Source organism: Centruroides sculpturatus, unplaced genomic scaffold (assembly GCF_000671375.1).
Source record: "Centruroides sculpturatus isolate CEXI.00-Female unplaced genomic scaffold, Cexi_2.0 scaffold390, whole genome shotgun sequence".
Classification (NCBI taxonomy): domain Eukaryota; kingdom Metazoa; phylum Arthropoda; class Arachnida; order Scorpiones; family Buthidae; genus Centruroides; species Centruroides sculpturatus.
This window is the reverse complement of record NW_019384599.1, coordinates 230,779-252,392: the sequence shown is the minus strand read 5'-3', so window position 1 is coordinate 252,392 and position 21,614 is coordinate 230,779. Positions and strand designations below refer to the sequence as shown.

At 26.1% G+C, this 21,614-nt stretch overlaps 1 protein-coding gene across 3 annotated transcripts in view; it reads left to right on the top strand.

Annotated features, from left to right (window-relative positions):
• The window catches only part of LOC111624943, a 66,903-nt gene extending 49,571 nt beyond the window's left edge, over positions 1-17,332 (top strand). The window contains exons 4-10 of one of the 3 annotated variants that reach the window (XM_023367938.1): positions 204-271; positions 473-537; positions 2,172-2,302; positions 7,991-8,176; positions 8,343-8,381; positions 16,853-16,874; positions 16,944-17,332. In XM_023367938.1, the coding sequence (XP_023223706.1) occupies positions 204-271; positions 473-537; positions 2,172-2,302; positions 7,991-8,176; positions 8,343-8,381; positions 16,853-16,858 (495 nt within the window). In that variant the 3' untranslated portion in view covers positions 16,859-16,874; positions 16,944-17,332. Of the gene's footprint in view, positions 1-203; positions 272-385; positions 538-2,171; positions 2,303-7,990; positions 8,177-8,342; positions 8,382-16,852; positions 16,875-16,943 lie in introns of all 3 variants that reach the window. The other 2 variants (XM_023367937.1, XM_023367936.1) reach the window with 2 other exon arrangements.
• The last annotated feature ends 4,282 nt before the right edge of the window (positions 17,333-21,614 follow it).

Below are 21,614 nucleotides of genomic sequence, written 5' to 3'. Positions count from 1 at the left end.
TTTATATAATATATATTTTTAAGCAATTTTGAAAGTTAAAACGATTAATGTCAAGAACTTCTAGATTTATTTAGTTATCCAATAAATTCTTGTATAATTTTTTAATGCTTTACTCTTAAGAAAAATAAACGTTTTATTATTGTAGTAGCAGTAAACAGTAGTAGTATTATCATTATCATTATTTTTTTTTATACTGTTGATAGTTACAAGAAATGTTTTGGCAAACTTGGTTAGCTAAACATATCAAGAAGATATCTGTACAGAAATTCAGGTTAGTTAATGCTTAATGTAATAATTTTTTTTACTATTAATATATTGTTGTAGTGTTTAATTTGAATCTGTGTTTCGTTAACTGAATGAAATTAAACGTAAATAAAAAAAAAAGAAGAGGGAGTGTCATGGTAGATTTCAACCTTTTGGTGAAAACTGATAAGCACGTGGAAGCTCAACAAATGGAAATTTTGTTTAACAGTTATCTTCTACCCGATGGTGGATTTGGTGGATTTCAAATGGATCGACACTTTACTAAATTTCAAAGTAAGGTTTCTCTTATTGTATATGTACTGTACTTTTATAATCTCTAAATACTAAAATTAAAAAAAAAATTACGTTTTGTCAGTGGTTTTCAACCGGTAAGTCACAAATTTCTAGAGGTTACAACATTATTTAAAATTAAAAATCATGTAACTTCCGGTCCAAACATGTAGTATATGGTTAATAGGGAACCTCTAGTCCCTAAGCTTGCAATATCTTCCTTCTTGAGATTAAGAAGTTCGGACGGACAGACGTACTACAGTGGGAATCTATAGATCTGCAATTTAAAAACTTCAGTACGATGTCTCTGTATTTTTTATTTGTTTATATATATATATATATATATATTTTTTTTTTTTTTTAAATGCAATTTTTAACGTCACTTTTCGTTTATATGTATAAAGGATATCTTTGATTAAACACTGCCTCTAGTCAACAGGGTTGAGAATCACTGGTGTGAATAATTTATAATTAACGTAACTTTGAATCTTGAAAATACGCTGATATACGAGATACTTCGCAGTATACATAAGATATATAGAGACAAGCATAGGGAATTTTTAAAAAAAATTATTATAGCTATGAGTTTAACGATTAATCGATTGTAAATAATTCTTTAAAAAACTGCCATAAAAATAACAGTTTTTCAATTTACTGTCTCTAAAATCTCTTAAAACTTATCACAAAATATATCTAAATATTTACAATTCCTTTATTTCTATTCCCATTTTTCAATATTAAGCATTAATACTTTAGAAAACCATTAAAAGTACGGTAAAACTTGTATACTCTACTAATTATCTTCGTTATTAAAAGAAGATAATTAATATTTGCTTAATCATAAACTTAAAATAAAGCCTGAAATTAGTAGTAAAACATTGTTTCTACTATTTCCCACATACCATTAAAAGAACTTAAGAGGAATTTGCAAAATAAATGCTTCTTTAAAGCATCCCTTCTGCATCTTCAATCATTCCATCAATACATTTCAAAGGGAAAAGGGCAGCTTAAAAAAAAAGAAGAAGAATTGTTCAGGAAAACCTTCAATTCCTATCAGAATTCACAGCAGCACATCCAATCAGGACTACTTTCTCAAAGTTAGAAGTACAAAGATTGCTTAGAAAAAAAAAACAAAATCCTAAATATGATTTTCATCTATCAATTTAGTGAGATTTTTTCGATAATTATCTTTAAAAAAAATTAAGAAAAAAAAATAGAAATCGGAAGCAAATTTAATGAGCTACAAACATAAAAAAATAATATTTATCCTATGGCTTTTATCCGTTTCGATTTTTCCACTTGTTCGGATGCTGAGAATTCTGAGACGAGTAATGTGCATGGTTTAATAGAATGAGTACAATTCCACTTTTATGGTAAATTTTATTGCATCTCCAGAGGTCCTTTCCTTTTTTTTTCTTACAGAAGAACTATAGAAGATTATAGCTAGGAAAATGGTTTAGGGCAACGTTTTGATTAAATCTTAATAGGAGTTAGAGTCACTTATTGGAATTATATATATATATATAACATATAAATCTTTCTATCTATAAAATAAACTATTTGGATTTTTTTAGGATGTATATATGAAGTTGTTTTTAATGCTTAATAATTGATTATAGCCCACTTGATTTTTACAGTATTCGAACCGGAGTTGAAAGAAGCGATCACACACGATCCTGATGAACGTAGCATTCCACAATGGGCGACAGCTTTGATCGTTATTGCTGGTGCTTCTTTAGTTTTTGTCATCATTTTTGGGATTGTTACGGTAAATTTTAAGCGAATTTATACATTAAAAATTAATTTTCGGGTGTTAAATTATATCAAAATTAACATTTTAACTTATTTATTCAAGCAAAATGCTTCTCTATTCCGCATTGAAATCTAACTACGACTAGATCGATACAAATAATAAATCGCCATGTATGAAAGGATTGTGGATTGAATTTTAGGTTTTTTACATAAAAAAAAGCAAAATTTATACTGTGATTTTAGCAGAAAGAGCGTAATATATGACTTACAATCCTTTATGAATCGATTTAGAATATGACTTTTTATTTTCCTGCGCTAAATTTATTTTATGTTTTTATATTCTAAAATAAATTTTAAATGGCGCATTTCTTCTAAAGAAAGAAATTTCACCGTATAAGATTTGTTATTTTGTAGAATGCATGCTGAATTTTTTTTACTCTATATATATATATTTATAGGTTCATATATATGAGTGTAACTTTTATATGCAGCTATATATTGAAGTATAACTTTACCTATTGAAAAATCAAGATATTATAAGATAAAAGCATATTTTTATCAAAGATTTTAAAAAGTATATATATATTACAAATATCCTTGCATAATATTTCATAAATATACTCCAAAATCTAAATTTTTTTTTCCAGTTTATAATGAAGATTGAGTAATTGAGAATGTTAAAATATAAAATTTTCTTTTCTATACATCTAAAACTATTTAATTTTTATATAGTTTTATCAAAAAAAACTCTTATTTGTATCTATATACATATGTTTACAAGGCATCTTATATATATTTTAGTATAACTTTATGAAATTTTTCCATCAAATTTTACAAAGTTATAAAATAAAAATTCATGTTTACTTCCAGCTTATTGATTTAAAAAGCACAACAAAATATGTAACAGCATTATATTTTGTACAGGAAATTTTAATATTTTATTCTATCCAATACCCAGATAAATAAATAAATAACTTGTTTTATTTTTGCTGATATTTATAGAGAAACAACAACAAAACTTTTCTAATAATTTTTTTATAGTTCTCTTAGGCAATTTATACCTTTGAAACTTTGCGCCCGATAGGCAATTTTTTTTCCAAATTGTTATCCATTAATTGAGTGGATTGAAGTAAAATTTTTTTTAAAAAAAGCTTGTTATTTTTACTTATTTATAAGAATTTCTTAACTAAAAATCAAAAATATGGATGTAAAAATAGTGTAACAACTTAATAAATATCTTTTTGTTTCTCATAAATAGGCAGGAAGATATCAATAAAAGTTTTCTTATCTTGTTCTATAAATAAATTTGTATACTCCTACTTATAATATTTTAACTTAATTATGATTAAAGAATAAGAATTTCTAAATTTACTTGACACTAAATGAGTTTATATCTTATTATATTTCTTAGAATTAATTTACCTTTCATAATTAGTGAAGTTTTTCTTTCATGCTTCCAAACTTCTGCATGTTTTTGTTTATAAAAAATAGTCAATAAACAGTTCCTTTTTATGTTAAAAAAATCTATAAAAATCAATAATGTAAAATAAATTATTTATATATTATTTTAGCATTTAAAATAATTCAAATGTTTTAAAAAAAAAAAAGCATCAAAGAAATTATTATTTTTTTGATTTTTTTTTTCCTCTTGGAAGTTCAGCTTCTATTCTCTAAAGCTAAATTACCTTTGGACACAAAGATAAATTATCTTTCAACCATATATAAATCATCAGAAAAATGATGGAGAAATAAACTTTGAACTCCAAGAATTGTTAGTAACAGATATCATATTACAGGAAAAGTAATTAGAACTTTAAAACTTATAATTATACTTACTAATACGAAATGAATTTCTCAAAAGTTTTAAGATCGCGAAGAGGAAAATTTCATTTGAAAGTCCTCGAGATATTCAAAATTACAGAGATTATCGCATTCATTAATTTAAATATTCAATTGAATTTGAATTATTTAAGGCTCAAGTAGCAGAATGAGGACTTGAATATAAATCAACTGGGTGTTTTCTATTATCAAATTTGGATAAAGAGATTAGTTAATTTACATTAACTCTAAAGGATATTAATCATTGTAATAGCATATATTATCAATTAAGCTCCCTAAAATAATAATAAAAAAATATATATATATGTATTAAATTCATTCTGCATTATCAATTTAATCTTCAATAATTTTAGAATTTTAATCTTATATTATAATATTGAAGAATAAATTAAGTAATATAAATTTAACAATTTAAATTTTATTGAATAGTTTTATCTCATTGAATATTCAATTGAATAGATTAAATTCTAATATTTTTTTTGTTTTAACTTAGTTTTTTTATGGAAAGATAATTGCTATTTTCACTTTATCAATTTGTTTATCCATGCAAACTTTAATAAATTAGGGAAGTAAAGTTAAGAAGATTTGTAATTTTAATGCTATGATCTAATTTTCAAAGATAATTATATTGAAGAATTTTGTTTCTATCAGATACTTAGGTTCAAAATTGTTCTGAAGTTGCCATTAACTAGAGTTTTGAATATTAAATGAAATCTTTATAATATATTCATAGTTTTGCTTCATCTTAATTAAAGAATAAAACAAATTAGCATATATTTAAAACAATATTAATATAATTAAATGGATTTGAATAATACAATACAACACATTAAGTTAAGGTTCTTAATTTTTGTTTATGGACCCCTTCTTAAAATAACATTTTTAAATGCATAAAATAAAATTACAAAAGAAACCAGTTATATAGAAAATACATTTATTAAAGTAAAAAACATGATATAGTAATACATGTGCTTCTTTCTTAATACAATAATTAACAATTTTACACTATACAACAAAGTGGTACATTATCCTTGGGCAAAAAGAGCGATTGCCAGGATCTCACATCAATAGGAAACCCTAAACCAATCTTTTATAATAAAACATTTCCCCAAAAATTCCTCAAAGAAAACTTTACTGTACGTGGGGTACCTAAATTCAAATTTGCCTGGGCTCCATGAAGCTAAAACATGCTACTGATAATACAAAATTAAAATGATAAGTTGATTTTTATCCTTCCAAGCCCATGGTTGAGAATCAATGCATTAAGTAGTATAATCCTATATCCTGGCCATCCAACTAAAGTTAGACTGTTAATTAAAGCCTAAACATCTATAGTAAAATGAAAAAATAAATAAAATTTAACACTTTAAATATCATTTAGGATTTTGTATAGTAAGGAAAATATAATATGTAATTAAAATTACCTACAGAATTTGTCTTATATTTTGTTTATAAAGAAGTTTCTCTTTCCCTCCATATAGGGCACCTGTCTAAATTGGACACATTTCTAGTGTCTAACTGAGAGGTTTTACTTACATTATAAATTATTGTTGAGCAACTTTTTAGTAAGCAACAATTTGGTTACGGTATGTTAAAATAACAATTATTTGATAATTTTTCATAATTAAACTATATAAAATTATCCTTCAATATTGTTTGGAGTGTAATCACTTCTAAATTCTTCACTCATTTAATAGATTTTACACTTTTTAAGCACTGAAATAAATAAAACTCTCATAAACTTATCTATTCTTTAAATAAAATTTTACTACAGATCTATTTTATATCTGATAATTCTTACTTGTAACTTAGTTATAAACTTCTATAGACTACATCTTATTACTTGAAAATCATTATTTGCTGTAAATGATAATAATTAAAAATTAAATTACAGTAAAGTATTTTAAAATCATCTTCTGCAAATTTGATAAATATTTATACCAAAAAGTCAGTTAACCATAATTACTTAAATTAACTTTTAAAAATTACATATATATCTTGTTAACTGATTTTTGGGCCACCCTGAACAGAAACTAAGCAAGCAGATTTCAAACTAAGCAAAGATTTCAAAAACAAAAAACCCAATTACTGGAAACACATTAAATTGTAAGTATAAATTGATATATTAGTGGAAGAAATTGTTGAAGACTCAATATTCCTTTAACTAATTTTTAGAATTCAGTCACGCTATAACGTAATTTTTATCCTTATAACACGAAAATATTAATGATGTTCCTTCAGAAAATGGAGGAATGATTCATTCTTTCCACCAACTTTTATGGGAAAAATATTCTATAATTATTCAAGTATAAATTCTTAGGAAATTAGTTAAGAAATTTATTTATATATTAACTCTACATCATCCACAAAAATATCATTAACGAGTAGATATGGAAAGATATTAAATCAAAATTTAGTGTCAGGCAGATAAGGAATTTGTCTAGAAATTTATTTATCAAAGTTCTATTTAATGATAATTTATATTTAAAATAAATTAACAACAACAGAATGCTTTAATTGATTTATGAAGCGTTAAATTAATTATAACTTTTTAATTAAAAAAAATAAATAAATAAATTTAAATAATGCACGAAATATAAAGAATCTTTTTTTTTCTTTTTCAAAGTACGTTAGATTCAAAATCGCTAAAACAAAGCCAATTGGCTGTCTATTTGTGACGCATTAGCGATCATCGACTTTAAAGAAGCGATTTGTCATCGCTGATTGGTCACAATTAGTGACGTAACACGTAACACCAATCGGAGAGGAGAAAACGATGTTTTTTTTAAATCGATGACGTTTAATTGGTCGATTTGAAAATTTGAAACGATTTAAAACGGTTTTTTTCGAAAATACACATTTTAAATTATTATTATTCTAAAAAAGAATTTTAAAAAATTAATAATTTAAAATTTGTTTTTAATAGAACTTTTTTTAATACTTTCTAACTATAAAATTGAATTATTTTTTAAAAATTCATTATAAACTGTCGTTTTTCTTCTTCTTCAAAGAATTCTAATAAATGGATTAAATGTATCACCGATGATAAAGATTTAGTAGAAATACAACTCTTGTCCATTAATCCACTTTGCCTGGATTTCAACCTAATGATAATAAAACCCTACAATCGCCGATCAATATCAAAGTGACAGTTCAACTTTCCTCCTTTATCTCAGATCGGAGAGTTAATGTTCCTGTGCTACAAAACAAGATAATATGATAGCAAAACAATCATTCACCTGAAATTATTTATTAATAAATGAATAAAATAAATTATTTATATAATAAAATTTGGCTATTTTCTCGCTGCATCGCAAACTCGATTATTTATGAGCTAAATCAGACTTCATTAAGCGAATGATAAGCAGGTTTGATAATTACTTTTATACGTTCGGTAGGCTGAGAATTACGAAATAAAAAAAAAAAGTTATAATTTTCCTAATTTACTACTTAATACATTAAATAAATGAACGCTTTCCGTTAATTAAGAGAAATCTCTTTATTTAATTATCTTAATTTTTAAAAAGGTAGTCGGCAACATCAAAACACAGTGATTAGTTGCCATTTTACGAAGCAGGTTAAATTCAAAATAGCCGAAACACAGCCAATAGGTTGTTCATATATGGCACATTAATGACTATCGACTTCAAAAGAGCGAACACCACTCTTGATTGGTTACAGTTAATAACACCAGAGAAGGGGAAAAAAACCAGTGTTTAAATCGGTAACGTTTGATTGGTCGATTTGAAATTTTGAAATGATTTAAAACGGTTTTTTTTCTTTATATACGTTTTTTAGGAGTTGAAATGAATTTTGTTAAGTTTAATTTAATAATTTTTTTTTGTTTTTCTTTATTTTTTTAAAGGTGTACGGAAATTGTACTTCGATTTTTGGAAGAAACCATCGACGATTGCAGGAAGAAACGGGAAATAGTTTCAAACAGAATGATGAGAAATGTAAAGATTGGGAAAGCAAAGTTACCTCAGCTTATGAGAATTTGGCAGCTGATGGAATTTACGATTTGGACGATGTGGGTGACAAAAACGTCAAGGTTACTAAAAAAACTCAAAAAATAAAAAAATAAAATTTCAGTTATTATTAATTTTTTTTAATATTTAACAATGTTTGGATTTTCTTTTTACTTTATTTTTTTAAATTCATGTTTTTGTATTGGAAAAAAAATAATAGAAATTAATCACCTTCTTACCTTTTTTCAGGCTAGTGACAAATGTAAAAGAAAACTTGAAAATACACAAGTTAGTTTCCTCTGTGGTTTTCTATTTTACATTTTAAAAATTAATTTAAAATTCCAAAATATTAAGTAGAAAAATTAGTAATTGAAAATCGTTTAATTAAATGCTGGTATATAGGTTTATAATATTGAAATTAATTGATTAAATTACTAGACAAGTTTTACAGAAATGTTTTAAATTTTACATTACGTAATTACCAATATGTAAACTTTCTAAAATGTATTTATATATTGATACTTAATAGATTAAAGCTTCAAAGTCGTAGGTGTGTACTTGCGGTGCTTGCTAGCAATATACAGGGCATTTCACAATATGATCATGGGACTTTTTCAAATAAACCAGCAAAAAACTGAAATGAAGAACTTTTTCGGTCATAATATTAAATTATTAATTAAATGCAAATGATCATTAAAACAAGCAAAATAAAAACAGGGCTGTAAAAAATTTCCTATTATCTTAGAAATTCTGTATTACAAAATGGTATGACCATTTCATAAAAATTAAGACTGCTGTCTTAATATTATGCAGTTAACTTGTAATGTTTTTACTTACCATCGAGAGTAATGCAAATTACTCCGACGATGCAACCATCTGGGTGACTTATTTTTTTTACTGTGGAACTTCCAGATAATCGTTTGCGTAAGATGGTATGAAGGATAAACTTTAAGCGAATTTTAAAAAGGCCAGATTAGGAAAGATTTTAGCAAATCGGTGAAATCAATTGCTAAAATGTTAGGTTGATTTCACGACACAATCCTAAATTTTCTTCGATTGGGTGATGACTACAGAAGAAATAAATCACCAAGTTGGAGAGAAAAGCTCTTTGATTTTAGATGTTCTAAGAAGTGAAAAAGTCTCTCTTCGACAAATAGCAAAAGATCCATTATTTAACTTCTCTAAATCTATCTTGTCCGGGGTTGGCACAAGTTGTGTATTGTATGCAAAGTGAAACACATAGCCACAAATGGCAAAAAAAAGCACAAGAAGCCACACATCACATTTCCTAAGAAAAAATATGAGTGATATTAACTGATTAAAAGTATTAATTTAGACAGTCATAGCAGATAGTGCGGAGGTCACTTCCTATAAAACCCAGTTATCTTCGAAAAGGCAGCAAGGGGATCGATCATGGTCCGGAATGACTGCAAATATCATGGTAAGACAGATATTGTTTTCGCATCAAGAATAATGAAAGCTGTGGATTACCAAAAGCTTCTAAAGAACAATTTGTCATCTTATTTTTATCGAATTAACGATTTATTTTGGATTCTGCAACAAGATAATGCACTAGTTAATACAGAAAATACTATCTGGAAATGATTTTTGGATAACGGGATGCATTGTGATAGAATGGTCAACTGTCTCACCTGATCTGAATCCAATAGAGCATTTTAAGGTAGTATATAAAAATGGTAAATAGTACGATACTTTTATCTTAACTAAAAGCTGTAATAATTTATAAACAGGATGAAATTGATTCGTAACTATTACAGAAGCTTGTACTGTACACTCAATGTCAGATCGCAGTTTTGCTATAATTCAAAAATCTGAAGCAGCTAATTCTAGTAGTCATAATTATGATTTTGAAAAATCATATTTCAGTAAAAACAGTTTTTCTTTTATTTATTTTTCTAAGTCCATTTTTATTTAGTTGAATACGGTATATTACAGAACAGTACAGTAAATAAAATGTTACCTTCCAAGGTCGAGACTTCGTTTTTTTTTATTAATTTCTAGCAAAGTTGCGCGTAAAATAATGGATGCTCATATCATTACGAAACGCATATATGGTTGTGCATCTTTAACAGCCTAATGATGAATAAAATTGCACTGATAATGAATAAAACAGCAGTTTTTAAAACTTTCAATACTAATTATTAACTTAAGATTTAACTTTTCATTGACAACTTATTCTTTAAACTATCCTCTCTGAGGGCAGTAAGAAGGTCTTTTTCATCATATCAATCGAGGGTTAGGTTAGGCCCGCACTGGGGAAGGATTTAAATTGATATAAGACAGTGCAACATATGAGGGATTTGCAAAGAACAGGGTATCTCCCAGAAGATTTTCTATGGGAAATTATCCCTATTTAGATATTAGATACATAAAGAAAATCCGGAAAATTTTACTGGTAGATACGGATGGTGAGGGATGGAACTCGACAGATCCGAGATAGATGGGCCATGAAAAATTCCTGAGTCTTAGGACCCGAACTCGAAAAAATATCTCCCATAGTAGTAAGCTATCATTCCTGCATCAGCCATCCTACCGTCTAGAATTAATGTACGAGATCTTATAAATTGTTTATTAAGCATTATCTCATAACCAAAATTCCTAACTTAATTTGCAACAAATACGTAGTTTCAACTAAACTATTCCTTAGCTATTCCATATTAATTTCATTAATAATAAATTAAATAATTAAGTATTTTCGGTATAAAATATAATTGATTTATATATTCTGTCTACTCTAGAATAATGAAGTATGAATATAAATATTAAATTATGATTCGACCAATCAATAAAATTTAAATAAAGTTATATTGTTTATAATAGAAGCCATATTATTAATGTTGAAAGTTTGATTAATTTATTCAAACTTACATAAAAGTTATACAAAACTATGTTCTGTAGCGTAATAAATTAATCATTTTTCGAGATATTTATTACTTATAAACAATCAAACTTCTAAACAAAGACCACTAACGGAACCATAAAAAAGCCGTTGTTTGAAGGCATTTTGCTCAAAAGACCGCACTGGAAAAAAATGGCTGCTGTTAGAGGTTCGACTGTATTTAGAATAAATATGTAAATCGTTCGATTGAATATCTAAGATCATATTTCAAAAATTTTATGACTTCTTTTGAATCTTTATTTTTAAATAAATCTTCGTTCTTTAATCTTTAAAATTTTGAAATTTAGGAGTATACGTATGTACTGTACACTACGTATACAGTACAATATAGTACAGTATCTTATTATTTTGAATTTTAGATTTTCCTCATACGTTTTCGAATTTAAAATTAGGGTGCATCTAAATTCAAGATGCTTCTTAAATTTTTTAAAGGACTTTTTCTTATGACTATCGTGGATTTAGCAAAACCATAGTGAATAGTCGATTAGTGGGGGACTAGACCCAACACCGAAATTTTACATATTACGTAAAGTGTTTAAGACTAAACTCCTGGACTCGAACAATTCCCAGTTTAAATTCAGGATATTCTTGCCATGCAAAGTCTGTACGTGATGGGAATTTTTTTTAGTATTTTCTATTAATTATATCAATACTATAAGTATATTAATAACGTTTTACTCTTTAAAACTCTATTTTAAATTATCATCTAATTTTTCCCCCATGAAAGTCGCTTTTTAAAATGGCGAGAATCTTAAATTTGAAGTAATAAACATTCAAACAACAAAGTCTAAATGAATCTAAATGAATGTCAGATCGCTTAGTATAAGTTATATAATGTGAAAAAGTTTTTTAGACAGTAAAAAAAAAGGGGTTATTTCTATAAACCAGTTAAATTTAAAATATTTTAAAATAGAATTATTATTGCCTTAGAAATTCTGTATTACAAAATGGTATGACCATTTCATAAAAATTAAGACTGCTGTCTTAATATTATGCAGTTAACTTGTAATGTTTTTACTTACCATCGAGAGTAATGCAAATTACTCCGACGATGCAACCATCTGGGTGACTTATTTTTTTTACTGTGGAACTTCCAGATAATCGTTTGCGTAAGATGGTATGAAGGATAAACTTTAAGCGAATTTTAAAAAGGCCAGATTAGGAAAGATTTTAGCAAATCGGTGAAATCAATTGCTAAAATGTTAGGTTGATTTCACGACACAATCCTAAATTTTCTTCGATTGGGTGATGACTACAGAAGAAATAAATCACCAAGTTGGAGAGAAAAGCTCTTTGATTTTAGATGTTCTAAGAAGTGAAAAAGTCTCTCTTCGACAAATAGCAAAAGATCCATTATTTAACTTCTCTAAATCTATCTTGTCCGGGGTTGGCACAAGTTGTGTATTGTATGCAAAGTGAAACACATAGCCACAAATGGCAAAAAAAAGCACAAGAAGCCACACATCACATTTCCTAAGAAAAAATATGAGTGATATTAACTGATTAAAAGTATTAATTTAGACAGTCATAGCAGATAGTGCGGAGGTCACTTCCTATAAAACCCAGTTATCTTCGAAAAGGCAGCAAGGGGATCGATCATGGTCCGGAATGACTGCAAATATCATGGTAAGACAGATATTGTTTTCGCATCAAGAATAATGAAAGCTGTGGATTACCAAAAGCTTCTAAAGAACAATTTGTCATCTTATTTTTATCGAATTAACGATTTATTTTGGATTCTGCAACAAGATAATGCACTAGTTAATACAGAAAATACTATCTGGAAATGATTTTTGGATAACGGGATGCATTGTGATAGAATGGTCAACTGTCTCACCTGATCTGAATCCAATAGAGCATTTTAAGGTAGTATATAAAAATGGTAAATAGTACGATACTTTTATCTTAACTAAAAGCTGTAATAATTTATAAACAGGATGAAATTGATTCGTAACTATTACAGAAGCTTGTACTGTACACTCAATGTCAGATCGCAGTTTTGCTATAATTCAAAAATCTGAAGCAGCTAATTCTAGTAGTCATAATTATGATTTTGAAAAATCATATTTCAGTAAAAACAGTTTTTCTTTTATTTATTTTTNTTAATTTTAAAAAAAAAAAAAACATGTAACTCCGCCTACTTTTATTATTCGACCAATCGTTCATTTCGTTAACTCTTCGTATCTAACGTATATTGCAGAGGACGACATATGTTCATAGAAAACTTTTTAACCTAATTTAAATCCATTCAAACAAGACGATTAAATATACTTATAACTTTCTCTTATAATATTAATAATTATTAATTTATATCATCGTCATCGTAAAATAAAAAGTTAGACACGTAAAGAAACAATAATTAACTTTAAACCGCATTATTGAAAAACTAAAAACACACACAAATAGCAAATCAAGATAGCAAATAAACTTTAAACTCATGTTATACAGTTTACTTTTATTAAAAAAAAAAATAAATACGAAGGAACACGGAAATATTCAAAATAGTTTCGTAACATTAATTGTAAGAGAATTAAACCGTGAATGATGTTACATAATAGCAAACTAAGTTCAAAACTGAATAAGCATTAGGCAACTGCTTACTATAATTATCTCCTCGAACAAATCAGCATTCCTATACACGCTTATATTCACTTATCCACATTCAGAAATCGGATAGTATTAATACAGCACGTACAGTACCATTGTATCAGGCTAACTTTCACTATAATACCGAAATTACATTACCAGATTAATCTGAAAAGTCTTCAAAGAATAAGAATAAATGTATTACTTTATAAAATTACAATAAATAGTTTAAAAAGAAAAAAAAATTGAATTTTTTTTTCCTTCATAAATAAAGATCAATGGAGTACATAAAAGACTGGTTGAAAGAGAAGAAAAATAAATAAATAAATAAAGTTTGATCAGACGTGATCGTGCACATTCAAAAAACGCTTTGGTATCCCCAAAGAGTCGATCCTAAGATTAAATTTTGTATATCTAGATAGCTCTTAACGCTTCGACTACTTCGAAAATACTATCAAAATGCTGTTATTATTCCAAAGTTGTAGAGATGTTTTGCAAATTGATTGATTCGATAGCATAAGTAGATTATACTTTAACAGTTTTTTAAAGTTGGCTTTAGAAATTCTGAGTAGACTGGCTCGAATTTCAACCTATCCAATTTCGTGATATCTTAAAAGAAAGATCACTCTTGAATTGGAAATATTGAAGACTTCAAAAGATTTTTTTTTCCCTACAGCAATTTTTTTTTTATTTTATTTATTTTACTTTTAAGAATTTTTATTTTATGTATACCTTCTAAGCATAATTCTAAGAGATACTTACTTATTCACCCTTGCCTAAGAGATGTCTAAAGATATATAAGAGATATAGCTTTATTTACTTAAGAAATTTAGGTATGCAAATCTTGTTAATTCCTTTAAATATCCTTAAGCAAAGATCAAAACTGAACAACTATTAGATTTTATGCTTAGAAGATCAACATTTATCTTCATTTTATCAAAAAAAAAAATCATTCAATTTTATTTTACATAATTAAAATATTCATTTTTATAAATTTTGTTCGATATTGAATAATAAAAATTGAAGTTAAATCTCATTAATCACATAAAATTAAAGTCCTAGTTAGATTCTAGAAAATCACTAATAAAATTGAATTGTCAATTGATCAACTGAAGCAAAAGAGAATTTTCTTCACTAAAAAAAAAGAGGCCAATAGATACAGATAAAAGAATGATTTTTTTTTTCTCTGTAAGAAACAAAATTCCCTATTGATCTTTATCAATCTGTTCATTAATCATGATGCCATACTTTTGTAACACAGCTTTAAATTCGGTAATCAGTAAGGAAAGAAAAAAAGAAATGGCAGGAAAGGTTTATAAATCAGTAAAAGACAGATTTCATTTTAACTTCGAAATCTTTTCCATTAAAATTATTAAATTTAAACTAGTTCAAAAAGTTTGTATCAGCATAAATTTTTAAATTTTTAAAATATATGTCCATTTCGTTAATGATTCGTATCTAACGTATATTGCAGAGGACGACATATGTTCATAGAAAACTTTTTAACCTAATTTAAATCCATTCAAACAAGACGATTAAATATACTTATAACTTTCTCTTATAATATTAATAATTATTANTTCTGCATTTGTTATAAAGTCAGATCATGCTTTTATCTTATTTTCTAACCTACAAAATTGCTTCTTCTTCAGAATTTTCTATTCAGACTTTCATTAAAAGTTCTAAATTAATAACAGAACCTGTTCTAGAATTCAAAATATGAATAAATATTTAATTAGAGTTAAAATTTATACACTGTGTATGTAGCCTATAGAACTTACCTTGCTCAATTTTAGTTTGTGCATCTTTGTTTGTAACTGACTTATTAATAAATAGTAAATATTCTTATTATATTAAAATCGATAAAAAAAACTGAACAGAAACAATATCAAACAGACATCTTTCATTATTATAACTTGAAAGTTTCCTGCAGTACTCTATGACACTTCTCTTTCACTTTATTGAATTTTACTTCCATTGATCTGTCGCTATATATTTTTAAAAATATTTTGAAACATTCTTATGACAAATGTTTTTTCTTCTTCTCTTCAATCTCTTTTAATCTATAATATATATATATTTTTTTATGTTCACTCTCATCTTTCTACAACATTTTTCTTGTAAAACAATCTTTCTATTCCATCTTTTCTTTTAAATTCTTTCTTTCCTTGTCATGTACTAATGCACATTGTTAGTTTTCTGTTATGAAAACTAAAGTTGTTCTTAGCTAATCAATATAAGAAACATCATTCTGAAATCTCCTCTATAAAAAAAGTTTAAGGTACTTCTTATGAAACTGTAAGATTAATGAGTTTTACAGTTGCTATAAAATTAACACATAATAACCATTCTTCCCGGCACTTTACAGTTACTATCTGACGTTTAATTATATCCTAACAATGTCAATTATGTTTGTATATATCTCAAAATATCAATAAATTGGTTGCCTTTGAATCATTATCATTCTAATGCTTATTAATATTAATCGAATGCAGTGAATGTTCTAACAAGGCATGCACTCTGGAATAATTTGTCCTATTCTCAAAAGAGCACTCAATACCATACTAAGACAGTGGCAATTATCTCTACTCTCAAATGTACAGTTGTCTAATTTGTGAAGATGAAACAAAACTTTGCTCGTCTTATTTTTATTATCCATTTACTTCCAAATTAAGTAATGCTTTGCGCAAGACTTTAACAGCTGTTTTGAAACACAGTTTCAAATTAAAATGCCTAATTTAAATATTTATGAATTAATTAAATCTTAAGTTAAAACTACTTTTATAATAATTTAAAGTAACCATTAATGGTATGTTAATTAATAAATTTTACAGGTTGTTAACTGAAAGGAAAATTATTAAATATATACACATATAGGTTAATTTTAAAGTAAGAAATATATTAATTTTGTCATTTTTATTATTAGAAGTTCTTTAAAAAAATTTTTTTAACATATTTTTTACATTTTATTTTGAAAAATTGAAAGTATTGTGACTGACAGGATTGAGGAATTGGATCCTGTTTATAAAGCGCAATCCATTTCAAACATGGCAACTCGATTTTTTTAAATTTTTTTTTGAAAAATTGAAATCTAAATCAATGCAATACTTTTCTTATACATTGAGAAAATTATAGACCAACTCTTAGCATGTAAATTACGATACTTCAACTTTTCATATATTAAATTTCCTTAATTAAAGTACTTTTTGTAATTTTTAAAACTAAAATAATGCTTTTCTTTTTATTTATTCAGGCCTGACCTGCTGTAACATAAGGTAATTTCACTTATTAAACATTATATATCAACATTTGACTTACTCTTACATATGTCTTCATCCTTCCAGAATCAACAGATGTGGATAAAATTAGACTGGACACTTACAAAAGTTGCTCTTCAGTTGTCACATTGTTTTAAGAGGAGACCTGTATTCAAAAGGAAAAGAGATGAGTCACGTCGTCTCATGAATGGAAATTACATATTACTGCGTGCTTGTACCCTTGATAATAAATTTGATCCGGAGAAAAAAAAAAAAAGACCGATACCGTTCTTTACTTCATTTAGTTATCGTATTCATGTTAAATTTATAGAATCTAGAGTAGATGAGTCTCTGTAAAAAGTTATGAAGTTGCTTCACAGGATATTTGTGAACATTTCAAGTTTGTTCTTTTTAGCTTTTATGTGCACTTGGTACAAGAATGCAGTATCAACTTTGGCACAACTTAAATATCATTAAAGAGGAAAAAAAATGAAATTGTATTTGTTTTCTAATTGTATAGTTTATGAATAAATTAATTTTTTTGTAAATATAATTAAGTTTAAATTATAATGACTTGAAATTTTGATTATTAACTTTAAAGTAGACAATACAGCATATAACATTAAATAGCATTAGTTAAATGACAGAAAGGCCCTCCCAAAAGTAGGTAGATATGAAAAAGGTCAAAAGACCTAAATCAAAATTATTAATGATGATGATGATGATGATGATGATGATGAGGGGGAGGTGGAGGAGTTGACAGAATAGCTGTAAGACAATAGGATGATGATGATGATGAGCATCAGAGAAGAGGAGGAGCAATAATTGACAGAATGGTTAGATAATAAAACAAATATAAATTTTTAATATATATACTATTTCATATTTCTGATAAAATTGATAAGTCAAGAATAGGAAAAAAATCTCTTTTATAAATTTTTTCTGTTTTAAATATATTTTATTATTATTAACTGAAAAAGTAGGAATATGTAAAAAAAATTAGAAATCTTTAAAACTCGAATTCAATTATTTTAAGTCTGTTCTGTTTCATTTCTTTTTTGGTACAGAAAAAATGAAAAAAAAAAAAGTTTTAGTAGATCTACTGTCTGTTCTTTTGGATTGTTACCAATCTCTTTCCAAAAATAATTGGCTATTGCATTAAAAAGAATTTATTTTTGATATATGATACACAATAAATAATAAATCATAAATCTCTAACAAATTTAATATAAGAGAACACAGACTTTATAAATTATTTTTTCTTCTTAACAATGTATAGTTCCATTGCAAGTTAACAATAAAATATTTTTGCAATATTAAATTTTAAAATAATAAATAAAATTTAAGTTTATTTAGCAATCTTAATCAATAAAAAAAATAATAAATATAATCCAATTAAAATCAAAGTTTTTCTATAACCTTCAGGGCCCTTTTTTCCATCCTAAAAGCACTAGAAAGGCCCTTTTCCCTTCCCAAAAACACTTGAAAGGACTTTTTTTTTTAAAATGCTTTAAAGCACTAAGATAGCCTTCTTTTCTTCCCTATCATAGGTTCAACAGGCACACATTAGGTTTGGCTAATGGAAAATGATTAAAAAGTTTAAAGGAAATCATTTATTCTTCTATAAATATTTAATTAAATAATAATAATAATAATATAACATAAACATAATATTTTCCTAATTATCAGGCCCCAGTTTTTTCTTTCTTTAAATCAATATGACTCTCATTTTCATATATTACTTCCGTAAATTGAAAGAGAGAGAGAGAAAATATATTTTAATTAAAAATCTAAAAAATCCATATAAATTTTATTTATTAAACAATTTCAATTATTAAAACAATTAAACTTTTAATTAAAACTTAATAAAATTTGAAAAATATCATTAAATTTATTTTAATTCCTTGATTAAAAGTCTTCATGTTATTATCTTTATATCTAATAAAATTAATTCTAAATAAATCGAAATTAATTAATTATATCAAAAAGAATTTAATTATATCATTCAAATTCTTACAGAAATATTTCCAGTTAAGCAAATTTTACTACTTTTCCAAAATTTATGTTTAGAACCGATGTTTTAGTACGTTTTAATGTTTATTTTAGCTTTCTCTTTAATCGCGACACTTAAATCAAAACATAAAAATTAAAATTACAGTCACTTTTTATTATTATTTTATTGGAAAAGTGAAAAATCTGTAATTAAACTTTTTAATGGATGTCGTAAAACGTTTGACAACCATCCAAAATTTGATTCATTATAATTTTTTTGTAAATTCTCGTGAAAATGAAACTTAAGAGAATTATAACTTGTATTAGGGAGCTGGAATTATCACATGCAAACTAATATTCATTCCTATACTGCTATGAACATTGCCACTAGAATAGTGGATGAAGTGTAAACTCTTAGATATTGTATGTACAGTACAGTGCATACGTATAAATGCATTTATCACATTTAAATCTTTCTTCCTGTACTTGTTTACAAAGTTAAGGAAGGCCTCAGGCCCTTTCCTGATCATGCTAATGATTTTCTAATGTACACAAATTCTACAGATTCTCTCATTCCATTTAGAGAATTATAACTCACCTGCAAAATTCTTTTAATAATTTTCTAAACAGAATGAAATATAATTTTCCTAAAAAACCAAAGTAAAGACGAATAAATAAAATAAACCAATTGCTTAGTTCAGATAACCTACACTTTTAGTAAAATTTTCCATTTTCCAGTCTAACATCAGAGTTTCATCAGTTTATAAAAGCTCAATTGACAGATTAAAATTAAGAATGAAATGTATACAGAATTTTAAGTCTGTTATTATGTTTTTAAAATACATTTGATTTAACAGACTTTCGGCAATAGCAGATATCCCTTTTCACAACAAGTCTATTATATTAAGGGTTTATTGTATATATAATAGAATATCTTGTGTTCTCTTCTCGGACATTTTACTGCATACAATTATAATTTCTAAATTTTATTCTAATTGTTCTGAATTTTAATATAATTATTTCTGCTGTATACATTCCATTCTTAATTTTAAATAAGTTCATTATTATTCTAGCCATTTGTTAACTGAGTTTTATAAACTGAGAATGGTTGTATGTTTGGCTAAAAATATTGTCATCTACCTGAACTTAGTAGTTTATATATATACTAGCAGATAAGCCCGGCATTGCTTCAACAAAAAGTAACGATAGCAAAGATTAAGATTATTACATTACAGCCAGTCTTACCCATTTTCACAGAATGCAAGAATTAGGTCCACCTGTTTCCAGACTAATTAGAGAATTTTTAGATGGGTCTAAAAATATGTTCGATATCCCGCAAAAACACAAAAAACCGCATCTGCGCCTGTAAATCTTGTACATAGCGTTCTCTTAACACTTCCATCATTAACACTACCATTGTTACTTAACACTTCCATTGTTGAAGACTTAATCCTGTCCCTTTCCCCCGTGGGGGGACTTCAAAAAATCCCTTCTTAGTGTGCATTCTCGTGACATACTCTAACTGTGTACCAAATTTCAACTTTCAACTCATAACCGTTTGGGCTCTGCACTTATTATTATTATTAACCCGTCTTGATTATATATATAGATTAATCAATACAATGCCAAGTTTTATAAACTTTTATACAAAACATGGACATAATAATAATAGTTTCAAAATCACTTTCAATTTTATTTTGAATTTTTTGTTAATTAAATCCAACTTTTTATTTATTATTAAATTTCTTCAAGTAAAATGGATCTAATTATATATAAAATTCAGAATAACTAGAGTGAGTTATTTTAACTTGTACACTGTTAATAATTTATATTGCTAATCCTGTTATACCAAAGTATTGTTCAGATGATCTATCTAAAGGCTATTCTCAGTCAACATCCTTCTATATAATCCATTATAAATACAATTACCAGTATAAAAACAAACTTTTTCATTTTCAGACATCACACTTGAAGCAAATAAGCACAAATTTGAAATTTAAGTTAAACATCACTAGTTTTACATTTAAAATTTTAAATATTTTAAAGTTTTTAAAATGTTTGTGTATCAAAACATTTAAAATATATATCTGCATTAGAAATGTTGATAAATTGAATATTTTTAGATTTGTGCTCATTTACTTGTTCAAAAGTACATATAATAAGATGAGGTGAGAGATGCTTGAAAACAGTTAATGAATGTGCTTTTAAAGTAATTTTGAATTTCTTTAAATGGCTAATTGTATTCATAATAGATTTTTTTATATTGGAAAAATATACAAACATTCTATTTTAGATTCTGTATATGTTTTAATTTAATTTTTTAAAATTAAATTCCAAAATGCTATAAACATGTTTTGATTTATAGTTTACTCATTTTTTGTGTTTTTTTTATTGTTCTATAAATTCAATTTCTTACTTTTCATAGAAAATTTATTTTTAATCTTAAAAACTATGTATTAAACTGATTTTTTTATACCTTTTAGTAAAGGGTATATAAAGTCAATAAAAGGTCATTCTAAAGTTAACACAAACCATAGCATTTAATTACTTAATATTTTTAAGGTATATGAATTATTTGCATACTAAATAAAAATTAAAAGTTGTTTCCTATGTCTATACAGTGATGCCTTGACTTACAAATTTAATTTGTTCCATGACGGAACTTGTAACTCAAATTACTCATATGTCAAAATCAATTTTCCTCATTGAAATGAATTGAAATGCCATTAATTTGTTCCGGACCCCCAAAACACTAGAGTTACATGT